This window comes from Corvus kubaryi, unplaced genomic scaffold (genome assembly GCF_017639235.1).
Source record: "Corvus kubaryi isolate FWS band 111438036 unplaced genomic scaffold, C.kubaryi_AGA036_p1.0 133, whole genome shotgun sequence".
NCBI classification, from domain to species: Eukaryota; Metazoa; Chordata; class Aves; order Passeriformes; family Corvidae; genus Corvus; species Corvus kubaryi.
In genome coordinates this window covers 36547529-36565036 of record NW_024580667.1, presented here as the reverse complement: position 1 = coordinate 36565036, position 17508 = coordinate 36547529, and the positions used below count along the sequence as shown (strand labels likewise).

General features: G+C 42.5%; 1 protein-coding gene across 2 annotated transcripts in view; it reads right to left on the bottom strand.

The window, feature by feature from the left end:
- ABCC4 (ATP binding cassette subfamily C member 4) overlaps positions 1–15789 on the bottom strand; it is a 146366-nt gene extending 130577 nt beyond the window's left edge. Inside the window, exons 1-3 of one of the 2 annotated variants that reach the window (XM_042043721.1) lie at positions 15580–15789; positions 2392–2502; positions 126–246 (exon numbers count right to left, since the gene is read on the bottom strand). In XM_042043721.1, coding sequence (XP_041899655.1) covers positions 126–246; positions 2392–2502; positions 15580–15653 — 306 coding nt within the window. In that variant the 5' untranslated portion in view covers positions 15654–15789. The remainder of the gene's footprint in view (positions 1–125; positions 247–2391; positions 2503–15579) is intronic. The other variant, XM_042043712.1, reaches the window with a different exon arrangement.
- Between the last annotated feature and the right edge of the window lie 1719 nt (positions 15790–17508).

The window sequence follows — 17508 nt, the reverse complement described above, 5'->3', positions numbered from 1 at the left end:
AACATTACCAGGTTCTCTGAGCAGTCCAGGATGAAGCCACCAGTACATTTCTTGCAATCTAAGAAGACAAGTTTCACACTGCTGTTAGCCAAGAAGTAGGTCCTGTGACATTTTACACCACTTACCTCAATCATTGTGAAAATTCCAAAAACTAAATACGACTTCCAGTAACACAGAATAATGGCTTTTGTTAAATGTGGTGTTTTTCCTCTCTTTTTTGCTTTTTGCACCTCTTTATCCCAGTACCTGTCAAACAAAGTGCAAACATGTTGGAGGAGGAAGTAAAATCACAAGACAATTCCTAGAATAAAATACTTTCACACTTAACAGCCAGATTGCCCTGATCACCTTTATAAAATCAAATTTTAAAAAAGGAGTTAACAGATAATCATGTCTTTTCATTCACATAAACACTTAGTATTATAGGCCTATTTGCTCTTGGTTAATCACAAACAATTCACCACCCTTGACACATTTGCTGATGAGGAACCCTTCCTTTATTTCTTCTCCTCTGTTCAGTCACCACTCACCTTAATTAACAGCCTATTATCATATGATCTCCTGACCATGCACTAAACTGAGGCAGCACAGTGTCTTTATCTATCAGTATGCTCCGTGCTTCCCCAGAGAAGTTGTGATGCCCAACCCTTTCTCATGTCTGGCCCTTTCTTTTTTCTAGACATGCTTTGATGAGGATTTTGTCACCCAACACTCTGCACATCTCTCTTAAGGCGAGGATTCATCAGCAGAAAAGACCTTTCCATAACCACATCCACCCACAAGTAAGACACAATTTGTTCACACAAAAACCGAAGACAGTAATAACAAGCATTATTTTAACAAGAAAGTATCACAATATAAGCAGACTTCTTAAAACATGCTGCTGTCGGACAGCATCCTCCCCCTTTCTTCTCTGAAGGCTAAGTGTTTTCTGCCAAACCTCTGACCTTGATAGTTTGAGGAGTGAAATGAGTCTAAGGCATGAAAGCCAATTATTTTGCAACAAAGCACAGAAGTTCAAAGCACACAGATAAGAACACATTTTTTTATTTTTACCCTCTTTTTTTTTTTTTTTGTTACAAGAATTACAGAGTTATTGTCTAGATGCTTTGAAAACAGAAACTGTGTAGGTTCTGTGGGGTTTACTGGCTCAAGAGAAAAAACTACTTCCTTAGGCAGCTGCTTATGAATTATATTCTCTGCCTCTTGGTCAAGTACACTAAAGAATTAAAAACCACTCACTTTTTTCTTCTACCATTTCCTGACTCATGCAACGGTGTGCTTTTTCTATAAAAATCATTGGAAAGAGTCCATCTTCCCCTACAGCCAAGTCCCTGAACTGCTTCAAGACACAACCATGGAATTTGGCAGAGCTCTCCAGCTACAAAGATGTTAAAAGCGGCCACTCCTATAAGCTTATCACCAACCCTCTTTCTTAATTTAGCCAGAGCAGGATGATGTCAGACCTGGTCATAACGTTTCGTTTCTGGATTCTTTTTGCTTCTTGAGGAGTCTCTCATCCCATTCAAACTATCAGGAAAGTCCATCTGCTCTGCCTTCAGTGTAAAGGCAAGAAACAGCAAGGCCACACTTTCTTATTACAGAGGCCACCTTTCACAAAGAGACATCTTTTCCTCTAACTGTATTTAGCAGAACATTATTTGAAGACAAAAATCCTCTCTGTTGCAAGGTTCACGACAATTTACATGAACAGTTATTATTTGAAGGTATTTTACTATTAAAATATAGATCCCCCTGAGTCTGTAACACTATGAACTGGTACACAGTCCATGAAAAACTATTTAAAACCAAATAAAAACACCTCCAAGAGGCAAGCTTTAAGCTGTCCAAGCCATCTTACCCACTTTACCAGTGAGTGGCGTATTTTCAACATACATATATTTATATAAACAGATATATAAAGGGTTGTGAATTCAATTTGCACTCTAAACAAAAAAACAATGAAGAAATAAAATATAAAACTTTTTTCTCCACTTTTATACAGAGCAATTTGAAGTTTCCACAGCTATTTTACCCCAAACCAGAAGTCTCAGACATTTACTAAGGATTACTACCATCACAGCTGATGCAAAGTTGTCTTTTCCAAGCACTCTGCGAAGTGTCAAATTAATTATGAACGACATAATGGAAATACACTAATGCACTTTCATTATGTGTAACGTGAAAAATCTAAAAAGCTTCTATGGTAAACAAGTTCTCTTAGTTGTTATTACTCTTAATTCTTCAGCATCTTTAACCTTGTTAAACTTTACAATAACCTCTTTTAATTTTAGAATAGAAATAAGATTTTTTACCTTCACCAGCATTAATACAATAAAAGAGAACAATTGCCCCTTCCAACCCAAAATATTCTATAATTTTTCTCCTTACCACTGCAATTCCTCTCCAAGCTTCTCTGAGGAATCTTCTGGCAGCACTTTATACATATCATCTTCTTGAAGCTTCCGTTTATGCCCAGTAATAAATAAGGGATTCAACCACCTAGTTAAATACAAATTATTAGTAAACTGATCAGCAGACCAAAAGAGTAATTTATTTACATATTCATTTAATTCTTTTACCCCCTTCTTTCCTCCTTCTGAATCATTCAACAGCCACAAATTTCACTGCACTTTTATCTAAGAATTAAGTCAGCCCCTATCTTGCAAATGGGAAAGCACTTCTCACTTCCCTTCTCTTTATGCCCATAGCACCTTACTCCCAGGCATCCAGACAGCCAGCATAACCCTTCTTGGCCTTAAGGCAATTGTTTTCTTACAGTGTTTCCTTATACTCAAGGAAAAATAGCATTCCTTTAAATATTAAGGAAAAAACCAGAACTTAATCCAACTATTAAAATATTGACAGCTGTAAATAAAATTGTAGTGCATACTAAAAGACATTTTTTGTAACCTTTACTTGAGGAGAAAACTAGCTGCTATTCAACTGACATCTTGACAAGTACTAAAGGTCAGTAAATTACAGACGATCACTGAAATGTAAAAATGGGAAAATAATGGATTATTACTGTATCTTACTTATGTTTGGAAATATAAACAGAAGCACACTGATACAGTGTTTATGTAGGTTCAAAAAAAGGAAAACACTGTCTAGCAGCTCAGCTTCCTTAGTGGAAAGATTCTTAAAAGCTCAGTATTTTATGAGAGCACTTTGAAGGTAAATTATAGTAGCAGTACTATAGATTTGTATTTTGTTAGATTAAATAGACCAATTGTCAGGGAACAGTAAGACTTTATTTTATGCACCTAGATCCTTCTCCAAGCCTGAAACACATCAGGGAACTCCAAACAGTTTCCAGTTGTGCTCCACAGAGTGAGGGTCGTATGGCATAAAGCACAAGTGACCAAACTGTCCATGAGACGAAGAAAAAGGGAATGATATGCAAAACAGGCATGGCTCAGTGGGAACAATGGAGTTAGGGAACTTGCAGTTTTCCACTTTGTTTGTCTCTCTACTGAATTTGTGGTATTTTGTTTCCAGGAGACATGAATTTTGGCTCTAAGGCTTATATCCTGAAAGTACTTTCTCAGCTGGTGAACACCATCAAAATTGAGAAGTCAGGGACCGATCTGTTTTGGAAAAAATACTCTTGCACTCAAGGCAAGCTGTCTGTCTTACCTCAATTGCCTGCGAAAAGTTCTTAACTGCTGCTTAGTTTCTGATAATTATTCCCCAGCTTCACCAACGCAGTTCTTAGAAGAACGGGTGGTGTGCTAGGTGAAATGTATTATTTTCTGGAAGACCTACAAGTGAGAATTCAAAACTGGGGTGGTTTACAACGAAGGTATTTATTTATTCACAACCAAAACAGTGGTTATGAATATGCATCAACTATCTCTACATTTCTTGCTCAGGCATGTTACAATTAAACTTTGTATACACTGGCTTACAAGAAGGTTGTTGGCTAATTTTAGAGAGGGTGGATGGGCAGGTGGAACCCTAGAGAGGGGGCTCAGAGAGCTTCTTCAAAGACAGCACTGTTGTAAAAACCTTCTTCCCAGGCTCCATGGCACAACTGCAAGTAACAACTGGGATTATATAGTGTTTTTCCCTCACTACTCAGCATGTTAGCACAGTGTTTTTGTGACTCATTCAAAAAATTAAGTCTCTATCCTTAGAGTAGCACCTTTGATGCCTAACAGCCCTTTTTAAACTCTTGGAGAGAGTACTGAAGATTTGTTTATGTGAGCTGTTGACTCCTAAATGTATGTTAAAGGTACAACTAGAAAAGTACTTGTCAGACAAGTCTGTTGCTTGGACTTCATGGTTACATAGCAACAGGGCCCAAATTACTGTCACAACTTCCCCCCAGGTCCTGATAAAAGCTCTCAAACACCAACTGCTCCAACCAGCAGCAGAACTTCTGCCTGGTTTGACACAAGGAATCTGCTCCACTGAAACATTTCTTCTTTGACCTCAGTTCTTGCAGCTGACCACAGGTAAAAAGCAGGTATGAGGCAAATAACCTCAAAGCCATTCAAGTAATTTCTGCCTGCTGGATGAGAGAGACTGTTTGCTCCAGGACAGACAGTTATGGGAAAAATCTGCAGACTTCAATTGACTGAGGCTGATACCCAGTGTTCCTCCTCTTGCAACATCAGTATTAGCCTATGATGTATCCATCCAGACAGAGAGGCTAGAATTATCTTTCCCCTAGCATGAGAATCAGGATGAGGCAGCCCTTTCAGGAAAATATAGGGATAAATCCTACTCCCATCATGGAAATGGTTATGAGATTTCATTGGCTACTGCTGCCAGCGTGGTGAAAACAAAACCGGTTCTGACATTTAACAAGGAACATAAATAGGATGTTTATTACAGAATCACAGAAAGGCTGGGTTTGTGTGAGAAGAGGCATCTGGAGGTCCAACCCCTGCTGCTCAAGGAGGGCCACCTGGAGCTGATTGTCCAGGACAATGTCCAGACAGCTTTTGAAGATCTCCAAGGAGACTTCATAACCTCTCCAGGCAGCCTACAACAGTGCTCAATCACCCTCACAGCAAAGTGTTTCCTGATGTTCAGAGGGAACCTCTAGTTATTCAGTTTGTGCCCCACTGCCTCTGGTCCTGTTCCTGGACACACTGAGAAGAGCCTGGCTCTGCCCACCTTGCACCCTCCCCTCACATATTTATCTACATTGATGATATCCCCCTGATCTTCTCCTCTCCAGGACAAACAGTTCCAGCTCTCTCAGCCTTTCCTCCCAGAAGAGATGCTCCAAACCCTTAATAATTCTTGTGACCTTTCGCTGTGCTCTCTCCAGTATGTCCATGTCTCTCTTGTACTGGGGACCCAGAACTGGATTCAAGACCCCAACTGTGGCCTCAGCAGTGCTGAATAGTACTTTTCTCCACGTAGCAGAGTGCACAGAGGAAAACAAAAGACACTTTAGAAATAGACTTTATAAATATACAGTTTTAAAAAATAAAAATAACGCTATTAATGTTACTCAGTGGAACACCATTCCTCTACTTACACTCTTGGAAAAACTACAGGCAGGCAACAGGAAGAATAATGGAACAACGCTTCTGCTGAAGGCAACTGCTCTATCCTGATGGCATTTGATTCCATACTACAGCCAAGAGCAGAAAGTGCTGACCACAGATGTGCAGTCCATGTGCAAAGTAACCAGCTGCAAGACAACACTCTCAAGTGTACAGGACTGTAAGAGCCACCTAGTTTATCCTTCGTCCTTAAACTCTCAAAACAACTCACTGGTGATATGCCCACCTCCACTGAGGAGTTCTTAGTTTGCAGTAAATCCCTTGTCCCCCCGTCTCCGCACTGTATATACAGTGTGACTGAATTTGAAAAACATTTAAGTAGCGGATGAGAGATGATAGTGCAGGGTTAAAACTGCCAGATGTCTCAAGGCTGTCAGACTAATTATTAGTTCCAGTGAGACCTAGTGCAACTTCAGGGCTTCTCCATTTTTTTCCATTAGTTAAAACCACAGCATTGAAAAGAGTAACACAGTGCACTACTATTATGTTAACATTTTAAAAAGGCAAGGAAAACCAATCCAGAGTAAGCAGAAAACTGTAGTAATTCATTTGGTGGCTCATTTACTATAATGGACAACATGGCAAAGACTCAGCTCAAGTCCACATTTCTGTAAGGTTAGGGGGAAAAAAATGTATTAAAAACCCCAAAAATTTAAAAATCACCCAGTGTTGAGCTTCCTGATTAGTGTCCCCCAAAATACTCATCTTCAAGAGCTACTGCTATGGAGATCTCAGGAGTACAAAAGCTTTTAACAGTATGTTGTGCTACTGAAGTATACTTGAAGACCTTTAGAAGAAGGTTAAACATTTTTCTTTCAAATTATGCTTAGTCCTTGAAGGGCTTTTATCCCAAGAATGAGGTCTTCTGCAAACTCTAACTGCAGCAAGAAGAGTTTGAGCATCACCATTTCACTGATGCATCCTGAACTTTATGCTGGAAGGTCTACTTCCAGACAGAAGCCTTAGCACATGTTCATACTCAGTCGTTAAAGTAGAAGTTTCCACCTGAACGCCACATGAAGAGCATGCCCTGTGGAATTCCCTGCACTCACAGCAGAACTGAGACCAACCTATCATTTCACAAAGCCTGCTGTTGCCCAAGTCACACACTTGTAACAAGCAAACCAACCACGCCCTTCTCTGGCCTGAAGGCTCAGTTAAATTAGAGTGCTGTCAGAGACTGTTAGAGGAAGCTCACAAATAAAAGCAAAGGCCTACATAAATAGCATCCCTGAAACCCCAATGTAGCCATGAAGGAAGACTACTCGTTAGAGCGGTATGTCTTTTGTCCGAACAGAGATCACCTAACACTGATCTCTTCAAGAAAAAAAATAGTTATTTTTTTCCTATTAAAAAGAGCTCACCAAAAAAAAAAAAAAAAAAGCATTTGTTACGAAAACAGAACCTGTGCAAACTGTATTATTCTTTAATAAAAAAGCTACAGTAATACACTAAACTAAAGAAATTGAGGAAATACACAGACAGTCATGCAAACCCCTTCTCTCACCCCAGTGATGGGCTCAATACCAATCTGTTTTACCAGAAGAGAGGAACAACGTGCTGGGGAGGTAAGACTCGCACCTCATTTCTGGATTTCTTTCTGAAGAAGCTATTCAACTTAAATATGAACCGGACTCCTTAGTCACTGTCTTTACTTTTCCCAGGTACCTTCCTGTTTGCTAAGAATTTTTAATTTTTTTTTTTCTTACACATTGCCTCAGTTACTCTTTCAAAACATAGGGTTCACATGATGCCTTTCAAAGAGCTTAGCCCAAATTCTTCCTAGCATGACCTACATATAAAAATGTGAGTATCTGTAAGAATCCTGAGTACCTTGTGTTCTGCTGGGAATGCCTCTGTTCTATCAAAACGATTAGCTGATCAAAGACATCAGTCTGGAAATATGCCCAGAATAAGTCCCTGCTACTGCCAGAATACTGATGTCACTAGGAATAAAGATTAAAAAAATAAATTAAAATATCACTCTATAACCTGGTGCAAACCCAGAGATAGCCAACTGCAAAACAGTAAATCACTGTTCTGACCCCAAAAGGCTTTTCACCTCCGCAGCAGTACCTTGGCCACTGATAAAAAAAGAAAGTGATTCATTTCTGAACCAGCAGATACACAAAGACCACAATATAAACATTCAACTTCCTGCATTTCCCTACTCCTGGGCCCTGACATTACACACCCTTAAAGATTACAACACAGTCAACCAGCCACAATTTACTTGGTTGCTCAGGAAAGTCCAATTTTTACCAATTGTTATGAGAGCAACTCCACCAAGATTTTGGAAAGTCTCTAAGATCTGCAGAAAAAACTAAGACAGTGTTTGCTTACCCTCCTAAGAGAAGCCATCCCCTTCTTCAAAGATACCATGTAAGGAAAACAGGCCCTGCTATCCAAAAGGCAGGATCATTAAGGCTACTCATGCTATTCTGCTTCATACATGAAATAGAATTTCCCAAACGAGAAAGCTTGTAAATTAGATTTCCTATCATCCCAAAATAATTTCCTATCAGCCAAGGAAGAAATACATTACAGATAGGTATATGAAACTAATAGCAGTCTCCAGCTCAACTGGTTCATTAACCCAGGGATGGGACCTGCTGTACCTGCAGGATTTATATCATGTCATGCTTCCAAATACTCAAAAGAGTACCATTCTCACACTGCACAGGAGGCCTGCAGAACTTTCTAGAAACCCAAGCATACACTGCAAGTTCTTCATTAACTGATAAAGTCTCTCTAAAAACACCAGCCAAGAAGCATTTGCAATTATATTACAAACCTGACACAAATAAAAAATGTCCTAAGATTAAAGGATGTGTCTGTCAGGGCCCTGGGCGCACCCAGAGGTCTCAATTGCCTTGACCAGCCACACAACAATCACCCCACAGTCACTTGCATATTACAGGACCTTCCTCTGCACAAGTGCAAAATTCTGTTCTCACCAGTTTTACAAGAGCTCCTGCTTTATCACAGGACAAGTCAGAAAAAAACAGACTACACAGACTGCTTTTCTCATTAGGAAAACGTTTATTTGTAATAAGAAGCACAAGTTTAATTTCTGGATGATTTTACAGCACCCAGTCAAAGCCACGTGCGGTATACCATCATCAACTAATTCCTTAAAGAGGTGGTTTACAAACTGCATTTTCTCCATTCCTCTTAAGCTTATTTGTGCATTACATTACAAGCATCATCTGTTTACACTCAATGTCCAGTTATTTTTCAACAGTTGCACAGGAGAGTCTTTGTTTACTCAAATTCTTCCATAACACTAGGATTTTGTCTCCCTTGAGCAGCTTGGAAGCACTACTTCAATAACTAAGCTGCAAAGTAACACATATTTCTTTCTCTTTAATCACCTACTTTGGAGATGGCTTTTTTGGTAAAATAAATGGGGTTTACTCACAGGTCATTTGGATAATAATGCACGTTGCTTATTCTCCCTGGTTTACCTCAGGAGCCTGCCTGCCTCATTGTACTTTTCATTACCAACCTTCGTGGTTTAACCCAGCAGTGTAACTCAGCACTGCTACATGCTTGCTCTCAGTCCAGAGGATCACTGCTGGGATGAGATGTATAGAAAGGACGCACACACTGACAGTCTCCAGAGTTACTTTGCAAGAATTCATAAATGCCCTAGCAACAGATCGTAGTCATCATGTGATTTTTTTTAAACCTCTCTATTTCACATGTTCATCCATTCTCATTAGTAAGCTGCCTTCTCCCACTTCCCCTTACAAAGGCAGTCGTCCACAAGTAATAAAGTAAACAGAGAAGTCTGGTATTTCTTCTTCAGATGCTTTTCAACTGGTGTTTTGGTTGCAACTTCCCTCCCTAGCTTACTGTGGCTTAAACAGCAGATTTTCTTATTGCTTACAGAAGGAAAAAATAGGAATACAATGAAATTACTTCAAAGCCATATTAACTCAAAAACGCCCTTCAGGCTTTCAGTTTCAATACCAACTGTATTTATAACCTTTGATACCCAGCTCCATCTCATCTTCCAAGCAGCTGCTTTTCCACAGCACAGTGTAAGCAGCTAAGCTGCTGACACCCACTGTCTGATGCTGACAGTAACACAACTGGTATTTGACTACATTTATTGCAGGCTGTTTTCATGCTGTTGATCAGCCAGGTACAAAATTACCTTGTTAATCTAACATGCTTCCTGGTATTTCAGACAGCAAGAAGCACAGACATGGCAAGAAGTGGGGAGCACACCGCAACTAACATTTTCTGCAAGGCCTGGAAGCAGGGAAGAGTGGAGTGGCATAACCTGTACCTGCGGCATTCCAAAGACTATCCTTAAAATATCAATTCCAAACCCAGCAACCACATGCCAAGAAAAATACCAGAATACCAAAGATTTGCTGTAAAGGTCGGAAGATTGTGACTTATAAAAATAAACTTTAGTAGTTACTCACTGAAGAAGGACCTAATGGTGGTAATTTCTGTATTTACATCCTTTCTGACAAGCAATGGAAATAGGGAGAATTAAAATGCCCTGTGAGTTCCCACTGTTATGACAAGTGGTTGGGTGCCAGGGATACAAAACAAAATAAAAAAGATGACAGCTCTTTTCAACCTTCCACTCCCAAAATCTAATTGGGTTATCTCCCTCTTCCACTCTACATAAGGCCTACTTTTCTAGAAGCAGGATAGGGAAATTATTTTTCAAAAGGAAGACAAAACCAACATGACATAATCTTAATTTTGAAGTTTTGCAGGAATTAAAAGACATTTTCTCTCATAAATGACACTGCAGGCTTTACATAAGCATTCCAAAGCCAAATAGTCTGTGTTTCATTATACTCTTAACAGTTCATCTAATTGCATATCTAAGCACAGATATTTACAGTAGATAGCAAATGCTAACATTTCAACAGTTTATACACACTTGTCATAATCCATATAATCTATTTAGCACTCTTTATCCACATATTTTAACTTTACTAGCTCATAAACAATATTTTTCAAGTATTTTCTTTTGCATAATACAGCCATCTTGCAAATAAACATGCAAAACTTAAAAATTAATGCAGCAGCTCAAGAGAGCAAATTATTCAAATTTGACAGCAGGACATTAAATACCTGATAAATGAACAAACAAGGCATTATCTTTAAAAAAAAAGTTGTATGTATGATCCTCAGTCTTCTTTCAAGCAGGAGAAAAAGAGAAGCAAGTGTGATTTTAATCTCCGGGTACAGAAAATGTGTTTTCTGTTTATATATACTGAAGATGCTTACATATTTCTTCAGAGTTTCTTATAGTACCACAACTGTCCTGCACCAGTAAATCAAAATGAACTTAAAGTTAGCTACCTCAGAGATCTTTATAAAGTGGCATCACCACCAGCAATTTCAGGTATTGACAGTGGAAATTCACTAGATATCAGCAAGATCCCAGGCAAGTTACAAAGCCTGGTATTTTCATGTTAAGTAAATGTAAAATCCTCACAGTCAAATCTATTCACTGACACAGTAAGAACACAAACCAATTTTACTGGTGGCACTGCTGCAGTCCAGTTGAAATATCCAAGAACAGTGATGAATTCTTTCCATACCTTCTTTCAACGCAAGGCAAGAAGGACTTTTGAAGACAGACAAGAAGGCAATACTCAGGCTTACTGAGAAATCCAATGACATCAGTCAGTGGCCTTTCCAATTCTAACTGATGCACTGAGAGAGGAGGAAGAAGTAAAGTAAGGTGTGTAGCTATTTACACTGCTACAAGAGAGATCTATGACATGACTGCATTTGGTCAGAGAAGCAGCTACATATTGTGCAGTCCTCCCTTAAAGTCCTGGGATTTACATGTCTATGCCTACCCCATTCAATTCACACTTAAACCCAAAGATGAAGATTTTTCTTTTACTCTTCTCTCCCACAGCACTTCATGTCAGGTCCATGAAGACTTAGTTTTTTTTCATTTTCCCTAAAGCACACACATAGTAAGTCAAAGACAGTGCTGCCAGACACTAACAGGTAATGATAAACCAATCATTGACTTATTCCTTGGAATAACAACTCTGTAGATGCCTTGGAGCAAATTTTCAGATCATGTTTTAATGCTGTTACTGTAATGGCAATTGCCACATGTCAAGTCATGATGTGAAAAGGCATCTAGCCTGAGGATGATGACAGCGTTCCATGCTCCAAAAAACCCAAAGACTTGTCATAGTCATGGTGAGTCTGTGACAGGTAAGTAATTACTATTATTATTATTATTAAGACTAAATTGTAAATTTATATGAAATTTAGAAGGACTTTAACTTCTTTTACTTCTCTGCACAAAAACACTGGATACTCTTTCCAGGGTGTTCCAGCTTGCCCTGCTTCTCATGATGTTAACAGGATAAAAGTTATTTTTCAAAATAACTTTTCAAAAATTTAATCATAGCCTATGTTTTGCATCTTTACATTAAAGTGGATTTCATGTCCAAATAGCAGAAGGCATAAAAATTCAACTGCTGTATAGGAAAAACATCTTTAGTAACTCAAGGGAACAAATACTCTAAGCAAATAAAGATACACTTCCTACTTAACGAACGTGCAATCTCAAAGATGGATTAATGGCTAGAAATGAGAAATATTCTTACCGTCTAAAGTTATTAATTTAATACTCCCCACCACCCACATTGGAAAAAAAGATGGAAAAAGTGCTATTCTCAACTGCAGAAAGCATGGGAGCTATAAGACTTTTTCAATTCCTAAACTTTCTACAGCTGAATAACTGTTTGAACACAAAATACACTGGACTGAATTCTCTCTTCCTTGGACAAACCTTAAAAAGAAAGCAAATCCTCCTATCCGTCCTTCAGAGTCCTCATTCTCACCAGCAAGTTGAGCCAGCAATAAAAACACCAACAAGCTAACAACATAGATGAAATAAATCAGAAATACACCCAAGCACTCCAAACTATAACTGAAATACCAGCCCGGGCCTTAAAAAGTTTGGTGAGCATGGAAATCGTGACTCTGAAAGTCAGGAGTTACGGTAATATCTGAAACATCCAGACGACCAATTTGGGCTTTGATAAACCTATGTTAATATAGGTAATTCAGTGAAAGACATGTAAAAAAGAATATTTTGCAACTCTCCTGATCTTCATACTTCTGTCATAAATTGTTTTCATTCTTGTAACATTACACAAGGGACGCATTATAAAAGTAACAACATTAACGCACAATCCAGATGCTCCTCTTTCTCATTAATGTACTGCTAGTGTGTTTAATGTTCATCAAGCTCATACTTGCCAAAGTCACAACCTAAAAGCAAGAAGACAAGCTTTGAACAATGGGAGAAGAATGTCTCTTCAGCCTACACACTCATTACCTGAGTTTTATAACTCAATGAAAACATGACTTCTTTTCTCCCATGAGTTTGATCCTATTTACACCAGGCAATAATGTAAGCTTTTATTCTGTACCACTGGCAACAAATGGGAGGTGGTTCCTTACAATGGCAAAATTTCACTTTTGTAAAAAATATAAACAAAATAAAAATAAGAAGGACCTTTGCCCCGCTACGTGCAATGCTGTACTTTTTACCCTCATTGACAACAAGCAGCCAACACCTGGAATGTGGAGAGCAGGGCAGGCACAGTCCAGCAACCACAGGGTGGTGGCTGCTGCTACTCCCAGGATGGCCTTCCTCAAGCACTGTTTGCCCAGTTCTCCAGATGAAAGTCCTGTGTAAGATAGCAGCTAAAATGAAGCAGTACTCACACAGCTGTGAGATGCTACACTCTTTGTAGAAAGAGTAATTCTTAGAGCTACCCTTAAAGTTAGCTTTACAGCTAAATGAGAGGGTGTTTTAACACTCCCTGAATTTCATGTAAAACACTATTAACTTGCAGAAAACTGATAGCCCCTGCTTATTCAATTTACCCCACTGAAGGTATCATTTCAGCTGAAATTTTCACCCAGAGAACACTAATGCTTGTTGACTAGTAAATAACAAGGATATACCGATGCTAGTCATGATCACATGCAGCACAGGTAAGAGACAAGACTTTAGAAGGCTATTTTCACTGCTGTGAATTACACTGCTATAAAAGCCTGAAAAACAGGACATTGGGAAAATTCTAAAGCTTTACATGCTCCACTAAACCTTTTCCAAAGCAGCACTATGGTTGTATACCAGCATCTGACTGTGAAGTCTGAAGTCATGGCCGATCTCTGGGCTTCCGGCAGATCTGTCATCCCCCAAGCACAGATTTCCACCTATTTTTCCCTTTGCAAAATAAGAACCTACAAACACATCTGGAGTAAAAGGAGCCTTTCAGGTGCATGCCTAAAACTAGGGAAATTAAGGTACTTCACTGTCGCTGTTGAATGCTTCTCTACAACACACGCAGAGTGATACAGAAGGCCTAAAAAAAGAATGATAGGAGGAGTCAGAAAGCTGGCTACGAGCACTGCATGCTTCCTTTTTCACATCTAGCTGGATTGGTTTTGGCAGAACTACCAGTAACACCACAAGATCCCAGGAAGGGGAAGGGAACAGACCAGAAGCAGTCCTGGAATGCCGCATGGCCAACTTAGGTTCATCCCATTCTGCCTGGATTTCACAACAAAGCTGTTTTCAACATGGGCATCCCTGATGTCAAAGTAAAAGTCTAAACGCTGAACACAGGGAGTTTTGCACAAGCATACAAGCTGCCTTTTTAATTAATTATTTATTTATTTTCTTTCTTTCTTTTTGCACATAGTACCTCTGAGGACATATTCTTGACTGAAAAATATGTTTAGTTAAAAGTTATCAGGGTTTTTAAAATCCCCCTACCTTACAAAAGGGACTTCTGCACCTGCTCGGAGCTGCTTACGGAATCAAAGAGTTTTTTGTGTTTCAGAGGCTTCCAAAAAAAGAACGTCACCTGCCATGCCCTCTCTTCTTTCCCCCTCCTCCACCACACAGCATGTGCACCCTGGTTCAAGCTATGGCAGGCGAAGCAGGGTAAGGGCTTTCTCTGCTTTCGCTGTAAGTGCTCTTCCAAATGGGATCTGCTAAGACAAACAAGCTTGGTGCTCTCCCGTTCTACTTTGCACATCTTTTCCTACTACATTTCAAAGCAACTAAAATGTTGAGCTGCAATTCCTCATGTCTTAGAGTACAGATGTATAATCAGGCCGAAGTCCCCACTAGTAAGAGACCAAGCACTTACTCTGCCATTGGTGGCAGCCATCTGGTCCCGTAAAGTTTGTGGCAACCCTGCCAGCCTTTGCTCTGTGACACCCAAGCCCCTCCGGAGCAGAGGCAGCAGAAGTGTGGGTGAGAGCAGCCAGGATGCTGTCCAGCCATCCCTTGCACAGGGAAGTTCTCACGTAGCTATGCGGGTCAGAAACCACCTCACTGCTGGAGGGGAAAGCCCCACGCCGAAGGCGAGCCCGGCACGCCTCGCCGGGATGAGCAATCCCTGCCCGCGACCCGTTATGCAAATGGAGAAGCAGAACAACCCCTGGGAACAGCCCTGCCCAGTCCAGGCCAGGAAGAAGAAGAGGCTCCTGTCCTCCCCGCAGCTACCGAGGGAACCAAAACACGTGCTCGGAGGGGGCGACGGGGCCGCGCCCGGCGCCGCCCGCCCGGCTGAGCGTTGCCGTGCCCGAGATAGGCAGGCCCCCGGCTGCGCCGTCCGCTGACCGCAGCCGGGGATTATCGCGGGCTGCCAGGTTCACCTTGGGAGACCTCACCCCACCCGCGAGCTGGGGCTGCCCCGGCCGGCAGCGCTGATACCGAGCCCGCCGGGGCGGGCGGCAAGTCGCACCCGAGCCGCGGCTGCACAGTCACTGCCGGCAGCCGACGGCGCAGCGGGGCAGCGCCGGCCGCCGCTTCCCTTCCCCGCTCGCTCCCTCCCGCCTGCCCACCGCCGAGGCGCCCGGACGCTCCGGGAGCCGTGCTCAAGTGCGAGTCGGCCGCCCCTAGCCCGGGCTCGGCATTCCCGAGCGGCCCGGCGAGGCGCTAAGCCCGACGCCTTCCTCGCCGGCGGGCAACCCGGCGCCGCACCTCCGGTGCTACCCTTCCCCCCCGGGCGCTCACCAGAAAAAGAGCCGGGAGCAGAGGTTGGCATCCTGCAGCGGGTTAGGCTTCTCCTCGCGGGGCACCGGTTCCATGCCGCCCGCCACGGCGCCCCGACCCGCCCGGCGTGCGGCGAGGGCGCAGGACCACGAGCGACTTCCCACCGCTGGCAGCCACCGCCGCTCTGCCGCCGGCCGGCGCTTGTTTCCGGGAGAGCCGGCACCCCCGCCTCGGCCCTCCTCCTCCTCCTCCCTCTCCCCGCCGCCGCAGGACGCCTCCTGCCGGCCCGGCTTCCCCGCGGAGCCTGAGGAGGTGCCGCGCAGCGCCGGGAGCCGCGCCGCTGGGGCGGGCTCAGTGCGGGCCGAGCCCCGGCCGGGGCACTCTGCTCCGCTCCCCGTGGTTTCGCGCCTGTGTGTGTCCCTTGCTGATGGAACGCATCTCCTCGGTGCACGCAGCGCCAAGCGAGGTGCCCACCCGGCTTTTTTCGACAGAAAAATCCGTCGCGAGTCGGGGGCAAGTCAGGCTTAGCGGGACCAAACGCCATCAGAAACGCTTGCTGTCAGCGCTCCTTCCCGGATGTAGCATATTCTATTCGAAAACAAAACCAAAAGAACAGTGTTTCGGAGAGGTTGGCGATACAAAATAAAGTAGCTAATATATTTTAGGACGTGGTGCATCACTGAAATTGGCAGTTCTCAAAAGTTCAGCGAGTGATCACCAAACTCTCTTCCAGTTGTGTCACCCGTGGCCTGCCACAGGGACCCTGATGAAAAGGAGTAGTGGAAACTGCAAGAGACCTAGGAAAATAGAAATGCAGGACATGTATCTTAAGTAACCAAAGAACTGTTAATCTCTGTGGCAGAATGGTTCCCTGCCATGCTGTTATTTCTCTGCAGCCCAGGATAGCTGAGGTTGGAAGAGACCTCTGGAGGTCAGCTGAATCAACCCCTGCTGCTCAAGTGCCATGTCCAGGCAGCTTTTGAGTATCTCCAAGGATGGAGACTCCACAACTTCTCTGGGCAACCTGTGCCAGTGCTCAGTCAAACTCAGCGTTTCCTGATGTTCAGATGGAACCTACTGTGTTTCAGCTTGTGCCCATTGTTTCTGGTCCTGTCACTGGGCGCAGAGCACAACCTGGCTCTGTCCTCTTTTCGTCCAGTATACATGCTGGTGAGACCCCTCTGAGCCTTCTCTTCTCCAGGCTGAACAGTCCCTCTCAGCCTGAACAGCTCTCTCAGCCTTTCCTCATAGGAAAGGTAACTAGAGTCCCTTCATCATCCTTGTGACCTTTCACTGCAGTCTCTCCAGTATGTCCATGTCCCTCTTGTACTGGAGAGCCCAGAACTGAATACAGGACTCCAGGGGAGGCCTCGCTTCTGAGTAGAGAGGAAGGATTACCTCCCTCAACCTGCTGGTAAACACTCATTCTAATGGATCCTAGCATATCGTTAGTCTTCTTTGGCACAAAGATACATTGCTGGCTTGTGTTCAGCTTGGTGTCCACCAGGACTCCAAGCTGGGGTGGCCCCCAGCCCATACTGGTGCCTGAGGTTGCTTCTCCCCAGGTGCAGGACTTTGCTCTTCCCTTTTTTGAACTTCGTGAGGTTCCTGTCAGCCCATTTCTCTAGCCTGTTGAGGTCCCTCTGGATGGCAGCACAGGTCCGTGGAGTTTTATCAGTAACTGATCAGCCACTCCTCCCAGTTATGTGTCACCTTCCCTGGTGGTCTTTAAGGAAAGACTGGACATGGCACTTGATGCCATGGTCTAGTTGACAAGGTGGTGTTAGGTCCTAGGTTAGACTCAATGATCTTGGAGGTCTTTTCCAACTTAATTGATTCTGTGATCATCAGTAAACTTGCTGAGGGTACCTTCTGCTTCATCCAGATCATTTATGAAGATGTCAGATAGTTTTGGACCTAATGTTAACACCTGATGTATACCAGTAGTTA